The sequence below is a fragment of the Bos indicus genome, chromosome 15 (assembly GCF_029378745.1).
Source record: "Bos indicus isolate NIAB-ARS_2022 breed Sahiwal x Tharparkar chromosome 15, NIAB-ARS_B.indTharparkar_mat_pri_1.0, whole genome shotgun sequence".
In the NCBI taxonomy this organism is placed as follows: domain Eukaryota; kingdom Metazoa; phylum Chordata; class Mammalia; order Artiodactyla; family Bovidae; genus Bos; species Bos indicus.
Window position 1 is genome coordinate 14633655 of NC_091774.1, and position 16182 is coordinate 14649836.

At 40.0% G+C, this 16182-nt stretch overlaps 1 protein-coding gene across 2 annotated transcripts in view; it reads left to right on the top strand.

Annotated features, from left to right (window-relative positions):
- MAML2 (mastermind like transcriptional coactivator 2) overlaps window positions 1-16182 on the top strand; it is a 402720-nt gene that overhangs the window by 368105 nt on the left and 18433 nt on the right. For both annotated transcript variants that reach the window (XM_019974975.2, XM_070767568.1), the window contains exon 3: window positions 14888-15091. In XM_019974975.2, coding sequence (XP_019830534.2) covers window positions 14888-15091 — 204 coding nt within the window. The remainder of the gene's footprint in view (window positions 1-14887; window positions 15092-16182) is intronic.

The following is a 16182-nucleotide window of genomic DNA, read 5'->3' on the forward strand; positions in this document are numbered from 1 at the left end:
TGCAGATCAAAATGTGTTTGTATAGTTTGCATAAATAAGATTTGGTAAATAACTTGATTTTCTGGGAATTGAGCCAAGTGAAACCTCTAAGCTTTTGAAGTTCATCCCATAGTGATTATTAGGGAGAACTCAGCTTTTTGAAGTCCCACTGAAGTATTTAGTGGCTTGCTTCACTAATCCAGGGGAGACTTCAGGGCTACATTTAACAGAGAGCAGATGGCCCCTTTTTTAATGTCCTTTGTGGTCATTTTAATAATACATTCAAAAATAGCTAATCATGCCACGTTAGAGTAGATGGACACATTTGAGAACAATGGCAATAGTCACTGTACTGTATCATTGCATTTAGATTTCCATGTCTGTCAGACAACCTGCAGGGCTTCCCTGGCGGCACAGTGGTAAGGAATCCATCTGCCAATACAGGAGATACAAGTTCAATCTCTGGGTCGAGAAGATCCCCTGGAGAAGGAAATGGCAACCCATCCCAGGATTCTTGCCTGGGAATTTCCATGGACGGAGGAGCCTGGCGGGCTTCAGTCCATAGGGTAGCAAAAAAGTTGGAGACAACTTAGTGACTTAACAACAACAGACAGACAACCTGCAATAACTAAGAGGTTCTGTCATTTTCCATAAGAGGAGATACAGCAGAATTTGTAGGCTACTTTGCAGGTCAATACACTTCATATATTTTAGTGCAGAATGGATATTCAGATTGCAAAAATTACCTCTAGCAATGTATTTTGTAGGTATATTTTACAGAATCAAGGAAAAATACAGATTCCTTTACAGAATCAGTTCAGTAAAGACAGATATTATTAACAAAGCTGTGTATATATGGTTCTACATTGTATCTTCCACACAGATACATATGAACAGGATCATTATTCAGTTTAATATGTCTTTCAACATTTCTGTCTCTAAGCTCAATTCATTTCCCTCAGTCACTTAAGAAGATAACCTGTCTGATTTCCCACTCTCTACCCTCACTTGGATCAATCTGGTATTTGTTCACTATATGCAAAACCACTGCATGTCCTGTTGTTAGACTGCATTTCAGACTCAATGGAATAAAGGAGTCAAATTATTTCATCACGGTGGTATTTATTGTCACCTTGATTTCAATACAAATGGAATTTCAACTATTCTAGCACTAGAATGGAATTTGAGATCTTAACCTAACTTTCTTTTCTTAATGTTGGAGAAAGTAAAGCCTAGGGAGGTAAGAAGAGAGGACTATGAAATTAACAAGGTTCACAGGTCACAGGAAACAAATTCCTACAAGAATCAATGAAAGAATGTTATAATGTGTAAGAAGTTAAAATGGTCAAAGAAAACAATAGTGTAAAATAGGTGCTAACTTTTCTTGAATACCTGCTCTGACCCAGAGACATGTTTTACCTACATAATCTAATTTAAGCCAACACGGCAATAGTATGAGGAAGGTGTTATTAATTAGTCACCCCTTAATAGTTAAGAACTGAGACATAGAGGCTTTTATAACTTGTCCAAGAACAATTAGTAAGTTATGGAGGAAACATTTCAACCCAGGCATTCCGACTACAAAAGCAGCATTTTTCATCATTATAGTATTTTTGTCATGAGATGTGTGAGAATTTTCTTAGGTTTCTCATCTCTCCAATCTAAAGACATAAAAAGCTGTAAGTAGTTTATAAAATTTTTATTAACTTGAAATTCTAGGGCCAAAATTCCATATTGATTTTTGTTCTATTTCCAAAGGAAAAAAATCTTATATTTTTTCCAAGGTATAGAAACCATCTTTGGAAATCTTAAAAATTCCAGATTTGTTTCATATATAATTTGGACATCATTTTGATTTAAAAACCATTCCTTTAAAAGAGATTTTTTGGCTCCTTTTGAACTGTGGTGTTATCCCTTCTGTATTCTCCATTACTATTTGTTACTGGATTGCCTTAACTTTTAATAAGAACCGGAAATGCTGATAACTTATCCCATTCAAAACCACAATACTTTCTAAAACATTTCTAGAGGAATAGCACAGGTTTAGGGTATGTGTTAGTCGCTCAGTCATTTCCAAATCTTTCCAACCCCAGGGACTACAGCCCGCCAGGCTCCTCTGTCCATGGGATTCTCCAGGCAAGAATACAGGACTGGGTTGCCATGTCTACCTCCAGGGGATCTTCCTGATCCGGGGATTGAACCCCAGTCTCCTGCATTGCAGGAGGATTCTTTACTGTCTGAGTCACCAGGGAAGACCTTAGGGTATAAAACTGGTTGCTAACGTATGTTGCTTTGAAATAAATGTTTTTGTAAACAGGCATTATAAGCTTAATGTAGTTATCCATTATACAAAGAGAGAAGAAAAGGGAGTAATATGACACAATTTATAGAATAAACTCAACAAAGAATAAAAGTATGCTTAAACACAAGTTCCTAGTCTTGTTTTAGTTGGTGGAGGCAGTGGTGATAATACTTAGCTGTTGCTAAATTCTACTCACTGAGCACATCTCTGGATGATTATTGTTGTTCAGTCACTATGTCCAACTCTTTGCAACTCCGAGGACTGCAACCCACCAGGCTACTCTGTCCATGGGATTCCCCATGCAAGAATACTGGCGTGGGTTTCCATTTCCTTCTCCACTGGATGACTAATGCTTGCTGGTTTATTGCTGATATTATTACAAAGATCACACTCTCCTCACTATCTGACAATCAGAAATTGTATATTATTTAGATCTATGCCTGTTGTTGGAGAAGGCCATGGCACCCCACTCCAGTACTCATGCTTGGAAAATCCCATGGACGGAGGACCCTGGAAGGCTGCAGTCCATAGGGTCACTGAGGGTCGGACATGACTAAGCGACTTCACCTTCACTTTTCACTTTCATGCTTTGGAGAAGGAAATGACAACCCACTTCAGTGCTCTTGCCTGGAGAATCCCAGGGACGGGGGAGCCTGGTGGGCTGCTGTCTATGGGGTTGCGCAGAGTCAGACACGACTGAAGCGACTCGGCAGCAGCAGCAGCATGCCTTGTTGTGTGACTATGTTTATATTTGTACTCATATTCAGTAAATATCAAATTGACTTGAGGAAATATTAATATTTATTCCAATAAATATTAATATAGCACATCTGCTACTATATGAAGCCCTTCATTTACTTTATGTCATTTGTTCTTAACCAGCACCTTTTGAGGTATTAGAATCCACATACAGCTTTGGAGAAAAATGGAGTTTGGATTTGAACCTAGTTTTGTTTGATCCCAGAATGACTATTTCACATTGCTGCCTACCCACTCAAATTGCTTTTAGAAAAGAGGGGTTTTTTTTAGATTGTTGCCTTTTACCTTGTTTTATTAAGCCTTCAAAGTATTTTGCAATTTCAAGGCATACATGTTAAAAAAAGAATCAAATTTCTTAACCTGTCTCCTCCACTTTAAAGTTGGAATTATAATTAAAACAGAATTAATGTGGAAATTAAAGAGGTAATAAATGTCACGCCTGCAACGCATGCCCTGGTATATAGCTTTCAAAACTGGCAACTGTCAGTAGAAATCGTATTTCATCAGTGAGCCTTCCTCCTGCCTAACAACACAGAGGCAGTAATTGTCATTGTCATCATCGTCATCATCAAAACCTCCATCATCACTCACCACTAGCTCTTTTCCTTCCTAACACATCCTTTATGCCCTGGGCCCGTCTCAGGCGGCACACCCATTAAAGCAACACTGGATGTAACAACTTCACTCCACCTTTGCCTTCTCTTCTACACTGGCCTGCCAGTGGCCTTTGAAAAGAGCCAGAGTTTTCATCCCATTTGCCTGACAGCAAGTTCTGTCCTCATTTGCTTCTTTGCACAGCTTCGTTTTTTCATGTATTTATTTACACAAAAACATGCATAGAGTCCAGTGTACCCTGAGAATATCGTGATGGACATTTATAATTCTAAGCATTTATAATGGGAGGTAGATATAAGCAAACAGGTGATTGTGATCCAGGGTGAGAAATGCTACCTATTGGATCAGTACCAGCTGTTAGGGGAGCACGGAAGAGCGCACTGCACAGCCTTGGGAAGTCAGAGGACATTCCCTGAAAAAGGACATCTGCACTGAGCCTGCAATGAATGTTTACTTGGTAGGGAAGGACACGGGAAGAGTCTCCCAGGCGGAAAGGACGTGAGCACATAGAAAATTGTGGAGAGGAGAAAGAGGTCTGGGATACTGGAGGATTTCGAGTGGTTTAATATCACTATGGTATAAAGTAAATAAAGGGCATGTTGAGAGATGAAATGGGAGGAAAGATACAGAGGCCAGATCATAGAAGGACTTACTTCTCTACTATTTGGGAGAGTTAGGATTGATTCCAAAGGCGGGGAGGATCCATGAATGGTTTTAACCCAGACTTGCAGGGTAGAGAATATATCCAAGGGGGAAATCATTTCTCTTCTTTCCTAAACGCCAACCTTTGGGGGATGGGAGGTGGAGTGCTCAACCTGAGGTCTCTGGATGGTCTATGGATGTTTTAAAGATTTGTAAGCACCCTGAAATTATAAACAAAATTGTCGACTGTGTGTGTACTTGAGGGGAGGAGAGTAGAGACCGAATCCACAGCTTTGTGAAATCTTCAACAGACACTGTTATCCAAAGAGAAGTTTGAAACCACTGCTCTAGGGGGAGCAAGCGAAAGCTAAGTTACAGAGCAGAAATTTCAGGTCTGCTACAAAGAGCCTTCTGAAGTTGAAGAGTTTCTCTTTTAAGAAAACGTTCTCATTTCTTCCCCTGAGTTACCAAACGCTTCCCACTCCATCCTGACCCGCTGACGTTTTGTTCCTGGCCACTCTCCCACCTAAATGCTGCTTCCTCGCTCATGGAACTGTTCTTCTGTGCCAACCCAAAGTAAATGTCCACCCCAGAGGCTAAGAATAGACGCAGTGTTCGGGTGACTTGAAAATTAGGTAACATCTGAAGAATGAACTCTACAGTGACCACAAACTCATTCTAATCATTTGAACCAAACAGATTGTAAACATGTGATCAAGGTTTCCCTGCGGGGTGGGGGAGAAGGTTCTGAGCAAAGCAAAGAAAAATGCCCTATCAAATAGAAGAGAAAAGCAGTTACTGTTCAGAGTTCCAGAGGACAAAGAAAAATATTAATCGAAATACATCCTTCTGTGTTTGCATATTCTACCTTTCAACATCTCCCGACCCATCCCCCAACCCCAAGCAAGCTAGTTGTATCTGAAAAGCTATCATTCTCTCCGGCAAATAGACTTTATGCCATTCATTTCTCCTTAATGTATTTTCCTGGATTTGGATATGGTTTTTCATCTTTTCACTTGGTTTTGTAACTTTGTTACAAGTCAATTCCTTAATCTTTCTGGACAGTGTCTTCAACTGTAAAATGCAGCTGGATGGTTGATCTGTAAGTTTCTTTTCAGTTTCCACTATTTGTAATGGTGGCTGGAGTGGAGGGCTGTTGTAAACAGATCTCATGATTGTTGTTGTTCTCATTCAGTTGCTGAGTTGAGTCCAACTCTTTGCAACCCCATGGACTGAAACACACCAGGTTTCCCCTCCTTCACCATCTCACAGAGTTTGCTCAAAGTCATGTCCTTTGAGTCAGTGATGCTATGAGTTGGTGACCTCATGATAGATATTTCTTAATTCCCAGCTTGCCTGTTGCTACCAAAATTGCTGGGTACTTTTCTCTAAGGCATTTTATCAGTTTAATGTAAAAGACCAAAATACTTAGCATGACTTGGATAGTACAGCCAAATAGAGCAAAGGTCAGCACATTTTTTCCATAGAGGGCCAGATAGCAAATATTTTAGGCTTGTGGGTCATAAGGCCTCTGTCACAACTATTCAACTGTGTCACAGTGTGGAACCAGCTGCAGACAATATATAAATGAATGTGTATGGCTATGTTCCAATAAAATTTTATTTACCAAAAAAGGTAGCCAGTTGGATTTGACTGATCATGTCATAGTTTAATGACCCTTGAAATAAATGATTGGAAACCCAAGACAGCAGTGTTCTATCCCTTCATTCTTTCTGTTTAAAGGTTGTTTCCTGGATGACTTCCTGATCTTTGTTCTGTTATCATTGTCACTGCTATTGTTGTGTCAAACAATAACTTTTCATTTATTTTAGCCACTCGCAGCCACCTCACCCTCCATGCCCCCAAATAAATATCTTAAGTGGGCCTGCGGTCTTGTCGGGAATCTGAAACAGTTAAGGCAGCTTGTTTCTCAGGCATAGAGATAAATAAATGGCTTCATAAGTTAGATAGCTCAGAAGATGAATAGCCTGGAGGAACAGTTGAGCTGTTAGTTCACGGAGACAGGGAAAGAAGAAGAGGGAAAGAGACAAGGGAGGGAAAGAGATTGATTGAAACAGCAAACCAGTTTGTGAGATCTACTGTACAAACTTGCCCAGCTGGGTACTTTATCTTGAATTTGTTTTGCAAATTGCAGATGCTTCACTCTAGGAGCCAAGAAAAAGAAAGGGCAGTCATTCCACGCCAAAACACTCTCATGGATCCTAAGTAACTTACATTACTTCATTTTTGTGGGGGAAAAAAAAAACCATTATATATTCCCCTTCCAAAATAAGTTAAGAGCAACAGAGAGCTCGTTTTACCCAGATGCCCAGATTATTAGTTTCTTTTTTTTTTTAATATTGAGAGAACAATGATTGTCTGATAACTGCTTGCTTTGTGAAACTTATTATGTCACTGTTCAGCCCACAAAACTGCTTTAACAGTAAAGCTGACTGAATTCAATGAGTCTTAATTTTTCAACGTACTTCAGTACAATCAAGGATATTTTTGTTTGCTGCTCTAGGACATGTCTAATTGGACTCCATTCACCTTTTGCTGAAATCAATCGTGCTTCACAGAACCCCTGCATGCCTTTCAAATGAAAGAGGAAATTCTGGCATTTTTATTAGCTAACATTTTTTTAAAAGATCTCTCACATATTGACCATGTCTTACAGAGCCGTTTTATCAAAGTCAGACCTGGGGCCCAGTCTATACTCTGGTGTCTGTTACTGAGGTTTGCGGGGTTTCCTTCATACATACTCTTCCTTTAATTATTTTATGCCTGAAAATTGTAAAGAAGAGGGTATTGGTGAATTAGCTGTTAGGACTAAAATAGTGGGGTTTGCTTCTAATTTTTAATTTGGACATTTTTTTCAAAAGGACTTCAAAATGTTTCAGAGGGAAACAGGTGATAAGGCGTGCGTGCGTGCTCAGTCGCTTCAGTCGTGTCTGACTCTTTGCGACCCTATGGACTGTAGCTTTCCAGGCTCCTCTGTCCGTGGGATACTCCAGGTAAAATTACTGGAGTGGGTTGCCATGCCCTTCTCAAGAGGGTCTTTCCAACCCAGAGATCAAGCCCAAGTCTCCTGCGTCTCCTGCATTGCAGGAGATTCTTTACCAATGAGCCACCAGGGAAGTCCTTAGGTGATAATAAGGACAGGTAATTTGTCCTCTAAGGAAAAGAGGGTCTCGTTTAGAAGAGTTCAGGTGTTTCCTTAATCTTCGGCCAGATTTCATTGACATAGTTTGTGATCTTGTCGAGTTAATGCTTCCCGTGCTGATCCACGGACAAGATCTAAGTCAATAAAGTAAACACATTTGGAAAGTATTCATTTGCCATATTTTCCATACATTAAAATATGTATCCAGTTTCCTATAAACATAAATCAACCTTACACGCTGCCACTCACTTGTGAGCATGTTTTGATTTATCCAGCTGAAAGGTTTGGTCATCATATATCTGATCTCCTCAAGCCCATTCTGGAAGATAAATCTCCCATCCATAGTCCAGCTGGAAAACTTGGAAACATAGACAAACTTCAGGGTTTTTCAACCAGCTGAGTGGTTTTTGATCCCCAAGGCCTGAAAGATGCATGATGCACAATAGATGTTCAACAAATATCTGTTGAATGAATAAGAGTAGTGGAAGATAACAGTTCTAAAAATATAGCTTGATTATGGGCAGAATTTTATTAAAAAGATACAGAAATGCTTTCATTGGTCTAGCAGTCCTGTGCAGGACTGAAATAAAAATTCAGAATCTTTAACCATATTTAAGTACTTGGCATACAATCCTAACTCAGTTGCTTAGCCAATGCTGTAAAAGAAATTCAAAATCTTAAATACATATCACAGACATATACACACACACAATCAGATGTGGAAAACTGTAAGTGCATATTAAATGTAAATTTATATTAAATCCCAGGAGGATAGAATCAGAAGCCTGTTTTCTATGTTAGCATCAAACACCATAATCTATCGGAAAAACAGAAAAAAAAAACACACACACACACACAAAATGAAAGATCATTCAAGTTCATAATTTGCACTAGTCTCTAGAAAATAAGTTTTCTACCATATAAAAGACAACATTAATAGAAATAGCTTAATTCATTCACAGTCTCACACACACACTCACACACACTGTCACGTACAGGCTGAGATTGTGCCCTTTTACCACGGTCTTCAAGCTTTTGAGGAGAAAATGAGTGTTGAAGGAGAAACACGTGGTTTCTATTAAGTCAAGTTCTTCATGGGCTAAGTGTAAGGCAAAGAGTGAGGCTGAGTATGGAAATCAGAGCCAACGGATGGGAGCATATTTTTCTTTCAAAATATTTTATGTACTAAAGTTTGCACAACATCTTGGCAATGACAGCAAGCCTGTGTAAGGAGGTGTTTGGTGTTTCATAGCTAACATAAGGGCAAAAAAATGTAGCGGCAGCCAAATATTACTTCCATCATGAGCAGAAAGAACGTGTGTGGTAGAATACATGGTAAGGCCCGTGGGCTAGAGACTACAAGGTTTAAAAATCTACAAAATTCCAAAAGAGAGCTTATCCTTATTTTTATATCTTTTAGTATTGTAAAGGAATGAAACTAAATTTGGCATAGTCCATCTGTTTGATTAGAGAGAGAAAGAAACAGAGTTACATTTTCTTGGCATGCAGATCTTTTATAAATCTTAGCAGAGGGTGGTTTTCCAGATTTCACTGGAAATTATTTTGATGGTGATCACCAATTCTGCCAACATCAAGCGTTCAGTCCACCACTTTCCTTTCTCTTTGTTTTTCCCCTAAATACATTCTTAATCTTCAGAACATAGAAGACTGCCTCGCACATAGGAGATACTCAGTAAAATTTTTCAAATTCATTGATGGATGGACAGATGGATGCACAGATGACAAGGCTGGGCATAAGGAGATCTGGACTTTAATCCTAAGGCAGTAGTATCATACCACCTAATGCAAATTATTACACATTGCTTTTTACTGCAGTAAATTTCAGTATATATGTGGTGTTTGTGATGTATGTATCATAGATTCCCAGCTAAAATGTAAGTCAGAGAGGTTTTTTTCCTTGGTTGGCCATGCTGTGCAGCACATGAGATAGTTCATCAATGCTCCCTGCATTGGGACTGCGGCATCTTAACCACCAGACCACCAGGGAAGTCCCAGAGATCTTTTTTTAATTGAACTATAGTTGATTTACAATGTTGCGTTTGTTTCCGGGTGTGCAGCAAAGTGATTCAGTTTATATATATATATTTATATATATAAACCCATATATACCCATATGGGCTTCCCTGGTGCTCAGATGGTAAAGAATCTGCCAGTTCGGTCCCTGGGTCAGGAAGATCCCCTGGAGAAGGGAATGGCAACTCACTCCAGTACTCTTGCCTGGAGAATTCCATGGACAGAATAGTCTGGCAGACTATAGTCCATGGTGGTCGAAAAGAGTCAGACACCAACTGAGCGACTAACACACAGACACACACACACACACACACATTTATATATATATTCAGTTTTATGTACATACATATTCAGTTTTATGTATGCGCAAAGAGTTGGACACGACTGAGCGACTGATCTGATCTGATCTGATATACAAGATATTATAGAAACCATTATAATTCATTACAAGACATTGATTATAGTTTCCTATGCTATAGTATGACCTTGTTGTTTATCTATTTTATGTATAGTAGTATCTGCTAATCCCGAATTTCTAATTTATCTCTTTCTCCATACTCCTGTCCCCTTTGGTAACTATAAGTTTTTTTTCTATGTCTGAGAATGTGTTTCTGTTTTGTAAATAAGTTCATTTGTATCATTTTTTTAGATTCCACATATAAGTGTATCATATGTTTGTCTTTGTCTGATTTACTTCACTTAGTATGATAATCTCTAGCTCTATCCATGTTGCTGTAAATGGCATAATTCTATTCTTTTTTATGGCTGAGTAATATTCCACTGTGTGTGTGTGTGTGTGTGTGTGTGTGTGTGTGTGTGTGTGTACATATATGCATGCAGGGGTTTCCCAGGTGGCTCAGCAGGAAAGAATCCACCTGCAACACAGGAGCCACAGGAGATGCCAGTTTGATCCCTGAGTCAGAAAGATCCCCTGGAGGAGGGCATGGCACTTGAGTATTCTTGCTGGAGAATCCCATGGACAGAGGAATCTGATGGGCTACAGCCCAAAGTATTGCAAAGAATTGGACCCGACTGAAGCTACATAGCACACGTGCATGCGTGTATACCACATCTTCTTTATCCATATAAGTGTTAATGGACATGGAGGCTATTTCCATGTCCTGGCTACTGTAAATAGTGCCACTATGAATATTGGGGTGCATGTATCTTTTCAAATTATTTTTTTAAATTTAACATTTCTACTAAAACAGTTTTCATGCAGCAAAAGAGTCACTGATGTATACAATAGTCTTTTGGACTCTGTGGGAGAGGGAGAGGGTGGGATGATTTGGGAGAATGGCATTGAAATATGTACAATATCATATATGAAACGAGTCACCAGTCCAGGTTCAATGCATGATACTGGATGCTTGGGGCTGGTGCACTGGGACGACCCAGAGGGATGGTATGGGGAGGGAGGAGGGAAGAGGGTTCAGGATGGGGAACACATGTATACCTGTGGCAGATTCATTTTGATATATGGCAAAACCAATACAATATTGTAAAGTTAAATAAAATAAAATTTAAAAAAAAAAACAGTTTTCATGGAATACAATGCTGAAATCAACAACAATAAGTTCTCTTAATTACTTTCACATTCCACTTAACAATACAGCCAAGTCATTTAATTATATTAATTTCCCTTTAATTTCATGGATTTGTAAAAAAATTAACTTCCAATCAATACACAATAAATTAGGTCATTCTTCTTTGTACAATTTGCATTTAACATAGTACCTGAATCATAATAGATACTTAATCATATTTGCTAAATAAAATTATTAAAATCACCCATCAAAATAGAATTTTCATCTCTTCCAGATCAATGGTAACTCTGTCTTTAGCTTTTTAAGAACTGTTCTCCACAGGGGCTGTACCAGTGTACACTCCCATCAACAGTGTAGGAAGATCCCCTTTTCTCCACATCCTCTCCCATTTATTGTTAGTAGATTTTTTGATGATGGTCTTTTTGACTGGTGTGAGGTGATACCACAGTATAGTTTTGATTTCTTTAATAATGAGGGATGTTGAGCATCTTTCTATGTCCCTGTTGGCCATCTATATGTCTTCTTTAAAATATAAAGCCAAAGATCTTTTTTTTTTTTTTTTAAGCCAGAGATCTTAACTTCAAATGCACACATGGGCCAGATAACTAATAGAAATGGGGGGAAAGGGTGCAAGTAATAAAATAAGAATAGTGGGGAGCATGGCCACCTGCATAGCACGAGGGCCTTGGTGTTTATAAAATGATGGGCGCTGAACATACACATGCCGTCCAAGTGCGTGTGAAGCACAAGCTCCTTCACAAAAGCAACAGTTTCTAAAACATCTCTGCTCCACACAAATAGAGAGATAGGGAAATAAGAAAAATATTAATTGCTATAATTTATCTAGTGCCTAGAACTGTTCTAAATTTCATCCAGCTTAATCTTAGGTCATAAATATAATTACCTTCACTTTATACAAGGAAATTAAGACAGAGTACATAGTAAATGTATACTGATTGCTTTGTTAAATTGGATGATAAAAACAGCACAGCAAAGAACAAAGTAGCAGGACCCTAAGCTGAACCCCTAATCCACAGGAGAGACGCACACTCCAAGGGAGAGTCTTGGTGGCTTGCAGGACCATCTTTCCCAAGAGTCAATAGATTTAAGGCTGAGAGCTCTGACTGAACATTGGGCACAGATGTGTTAGGAATAGTTCCATTCCTTTAAGATGCTCAGAGGATGTTCCTACCTCAGTTGCTGTCTAGTCACTCAGTCATGTCTGATTCCTTGCGGCCCCATGGACTGCAGCATCCCAGGCTTCCCTGTTCTTCGCCGTCTCCTGGAATTTGCTCCAATACTTGTCCATTGAGTCGGTGATGCCATCCAACCATATCATCCTTTTTTGCCCTCTTCTTCTCCTGCCCTCAATCTTTCCCAGCATCAGGGTCTTTTCCAGTGAGTTGGCTCTTCACATCATGTGGCCAAAGTATTGGAGCTTCAGCTTCAGCATCAGTCTTTCCAGTGAATATTCAAGGTTGATTTCCTTTAGTTTTGACTGGTTTGATCTCCTTGCTGTCCAAAGGACTCTCAAGAGTCTTCTGCAGCACCACAATTTGAAAGCATCAGTTCTTTGATACTCAGCCTTCTTGATGTTCCAACTCTCGCATCCATACATGACTACTGGAAAGACCATAGCTTTGACTATACAGACCTTTGTTGGCAAAGTGATGTCTCTATTTTTAATATGCTGTCTAGGTTTATCATAGCTTTCCTACCTCAGAGTTGACTCTAATTATTCTCACGAACTGGTGAGGAGGACCAGCTGCTTCCAGTCCCCCCACCTCTGCCTTTCTCCCCAAAACATGCCCTTTCCAGGTGCCTGATTGAGAGTTACCCCTGAAAGGAATGCTCAACACACGTTTGCTGCACAGAGAGATGGCTTGGCCCAGAGCATGAAGCTCTATCTCTTCCTATCTCAACTAAGAGACAGTATAGTGATTGAGAACTGGATTTCTGGAGTCAGGCAGGCCTGATTTAATATTCCTCAGCTGCTTAAAGCTAAGTGATCTCTCAGAGGCAGATTTCTCATCTGCAAAATACTAGTTCTTGCTCATTGTTCTGTGAGGAGGATGAATTGAAATAAATCACCTAAGCCGCTAAGCACAGTGTATACGTGCTCATGTTCAGTCGTGTTGGACTCTTTGTGACCCCATGGACTGTAGCCCCTCAGGCTCCTCTGTCTGTGGGGTTTCCCAGGCAAGAATACTGGAGTGGGTTACCATTTCCTTCTCCAGGGGATCTTTCCAACCCAGGGATTGAACCCAGGTCTCCTGCATTGGCAGGCAGATTCTTTACCACTGAGCCACTTGGGAAGCTCCATAAACACAGTGACTGGCCTGTAACAAACCTTAGTACATGGTCATTTTAGAATTATTTTGTATCCCTTTGCCCTTGAGGCAGTTGGTGAACTCTGTATCCCCAGGGATTACTGAAGCAAGACCGCATACCCGGGTTTTGGACTGGTGGCTTTTTTTTTTTCTTTTTTAAGCTCAACAGATAACTAAAGAAAGAGAAGGCAAGTCCACACATGGATTACCTACTGCTTACCACTCATCAGACATCATGGGAGCTGCTTTATCTTTTTAATCTCTTGTAACCTCACACAGTCCAGGTGGGAATGAAAGTTGAATTTTATTGCTCCCATATAACTAGTGTTTCTCAAAGAGCATTCTCTGGACCCATGAGCATTAGAATCGCCTGAGTAGGTACCTGATCTGCAGCCTCAGAGTTTCTGGAGCAAGGCAGATCCTTTGATTTAGTACTTGTATAATTTGTCTAAACTTGAGTTTATATTTTCTTGTATTTGATGTGTAAACATGTCATTTCTTCCTGGTAAGTTCTCCAAAATGAGGACTATGTTTTCTAGTTTTCTTGTAACCCCAACAGTATATAGCTCAATCCTATACACACACACCATTGGGAATTAGTAGAATCTCTGGCTGGGTTTAGCTTTGTGCCCTGGCATGTCCTGACCTGTCAATGCTGAAAGATTGATAGATACCTCAAATCAGAATGGCAGTTCACCAATACTATTTAATATGCAACTGTGAGTCTTTGACCAATAACTTCTAATTGTTCTTTTCATTTAGTGTGCTGCAGTTCCTGTCTTATTGATCAGGGAGGAAAATTAACAGATCTGGACATTAACCCTCCAGGTTCCTCTATCCATGAAATTCTCCAGGCAAGAATACTGGAGTGGGTTGTTATGTCCTCCTCCATGGGATCTTCCCGACCCAGGGACTGAACCTGGGTCTCCTTCATTGCAGGCAGATTCTTTATCATCTGAGCCACCAGGGAGACAAACCCCTGAAGGGTGAAATCCCTAACAACTTTCAGTGTTTGTGAAACAGAAACTCACAGGTTCTCCTTATCACAGAAAGCCAGGCCCCTTCTGTCCAAAATGGTTATCCAACATTTAAATGCATGAATTGAAATGATGTTTATTGTAGGATCAGCCATGATATGGGCTAACTTTAGGGAAAAGGAAGAACTTGTTACTTTATGATGTGTTTGTTCCTGAGCAATTGAGAGGTTTGCTGTACGTTTTTACGATAATTTTCTTTGAGGTTCCATAAACACCTTCTGGAATGTGGAGGTTCCCCCATCAGAGTCATATGAGAGCTTTTCCAGTTCCCTAATGTCATTAACCCAGCTGCTTTCGTTGCTGTGACATGCAATTATTTCTCCTACATTTAAAAAGCGATTCTCTGATCTCCAACCCATTAACCTTGTTTGATCTTAACAAGCTGAAAAATGTTTGGAATCTAAGCTTATGATCTCGGCGTGACTTTTTTTCTTTTAATTCACAGTAGCTTTCCGCCCCCCTCCCTTTCTCTTTTTCAGGATCAACACTCTGTGGTAGGCCAGAACGCGGGCCCCAGTCCAAGTCCCAACCCCTGCTCAAATCCAAACACTGGAAGTGGTTACATGAACTCCCAGCAATCACTGTTGAATCAGCAATTGATGGGAAAGAAACAGACTCTGCAGAGGCAGATCATGGAGCAGAAACAGCAGCTTCTCCTCCAGCAGCAGATGCTGGCTGATGCGGTAAAATGTTCTCCTAATTCCTACCGTGCATACCTGTTGGCCCAACAGAGGGAATTCATCAGTTTCCATTTCTACTTGCTGCCCTTGTATCTGTGTCCCTCTATGGCACAGCAACCAGGGTGTCTTGACTGTAAGAGAGATTAATTCCATACATAAAGTGCTACAGGGCAAAAAAAAAAAAAAAACTTGATTTACCAGGTGCTGGACAGTTGGAATCCACAGCACCTGGGCTGATTAGCCCTGCCCAGCCCAGGAATGTTCAGAACCACCACATAGGCCTTGGAATCAGGAAAAAGAAACCAGTGTTGTTCCACAGTGCCGAGGGGCAGAAAATAGGGACAAAACTTTAATCAACTCAAATCCAAACTGATTTTAGAGATAAAAGAGTTTTCAAAGCAGCTTTAAAAGCCAGTGTGGAGTTCCAAAACTTAAAATTTGGCTTCCAAAATAAAGTATCTCAGAATAGATTTCTTTCTTTCTTTCTTTTTTTTTTTTTTTTTTAAGGAAACTGAAAGTGTATTTCCCATTTCCTCACATTTAAGTGGCTTTACCTTAAAGGCTTGGGCTTCCCTGGTGGCTCAGAGGTTAAAGTGTCTGCCTACAATGCGGGAGACCTGGGTTCGATCCCTGGGTCGGGAAGATTCCCCTGAAGAAGGAAATAGCAACCCACTCTAGTATTCTTGCCTGGAGAATCCCATGGACGGAGGAACCTGGTGGGCTACAGTCCACGGGGTCACAAAGAGTTGGACACGACTGAGCGACTTCACTTTCACTTTCACCTTAAAGGCAAGGTCGTTCTCGCTCACATACTACCTAAGTATCTGCTCGTCCCTTCTGTATTCTCAAACTCATACATTCAACAACTGATCCAAACCCTTCCTTCCTCCTAAGACCAAAACCCCTTCTCCAGATTTCTTGATTCCCTTCAAACTGTTTGGCCGAATTAAAGAAGAAAGAGGAAAATTAACCATCTCCAGGTTGATAGAGCTAAGGTACACAGAAAATAAAATAAGGACAAATTTATCCTCAAGGAGCTTTGCAGTGAGCAGAAACCCAGGTGTAATAAGGGCTGTAATTCTTCAGTAAATATT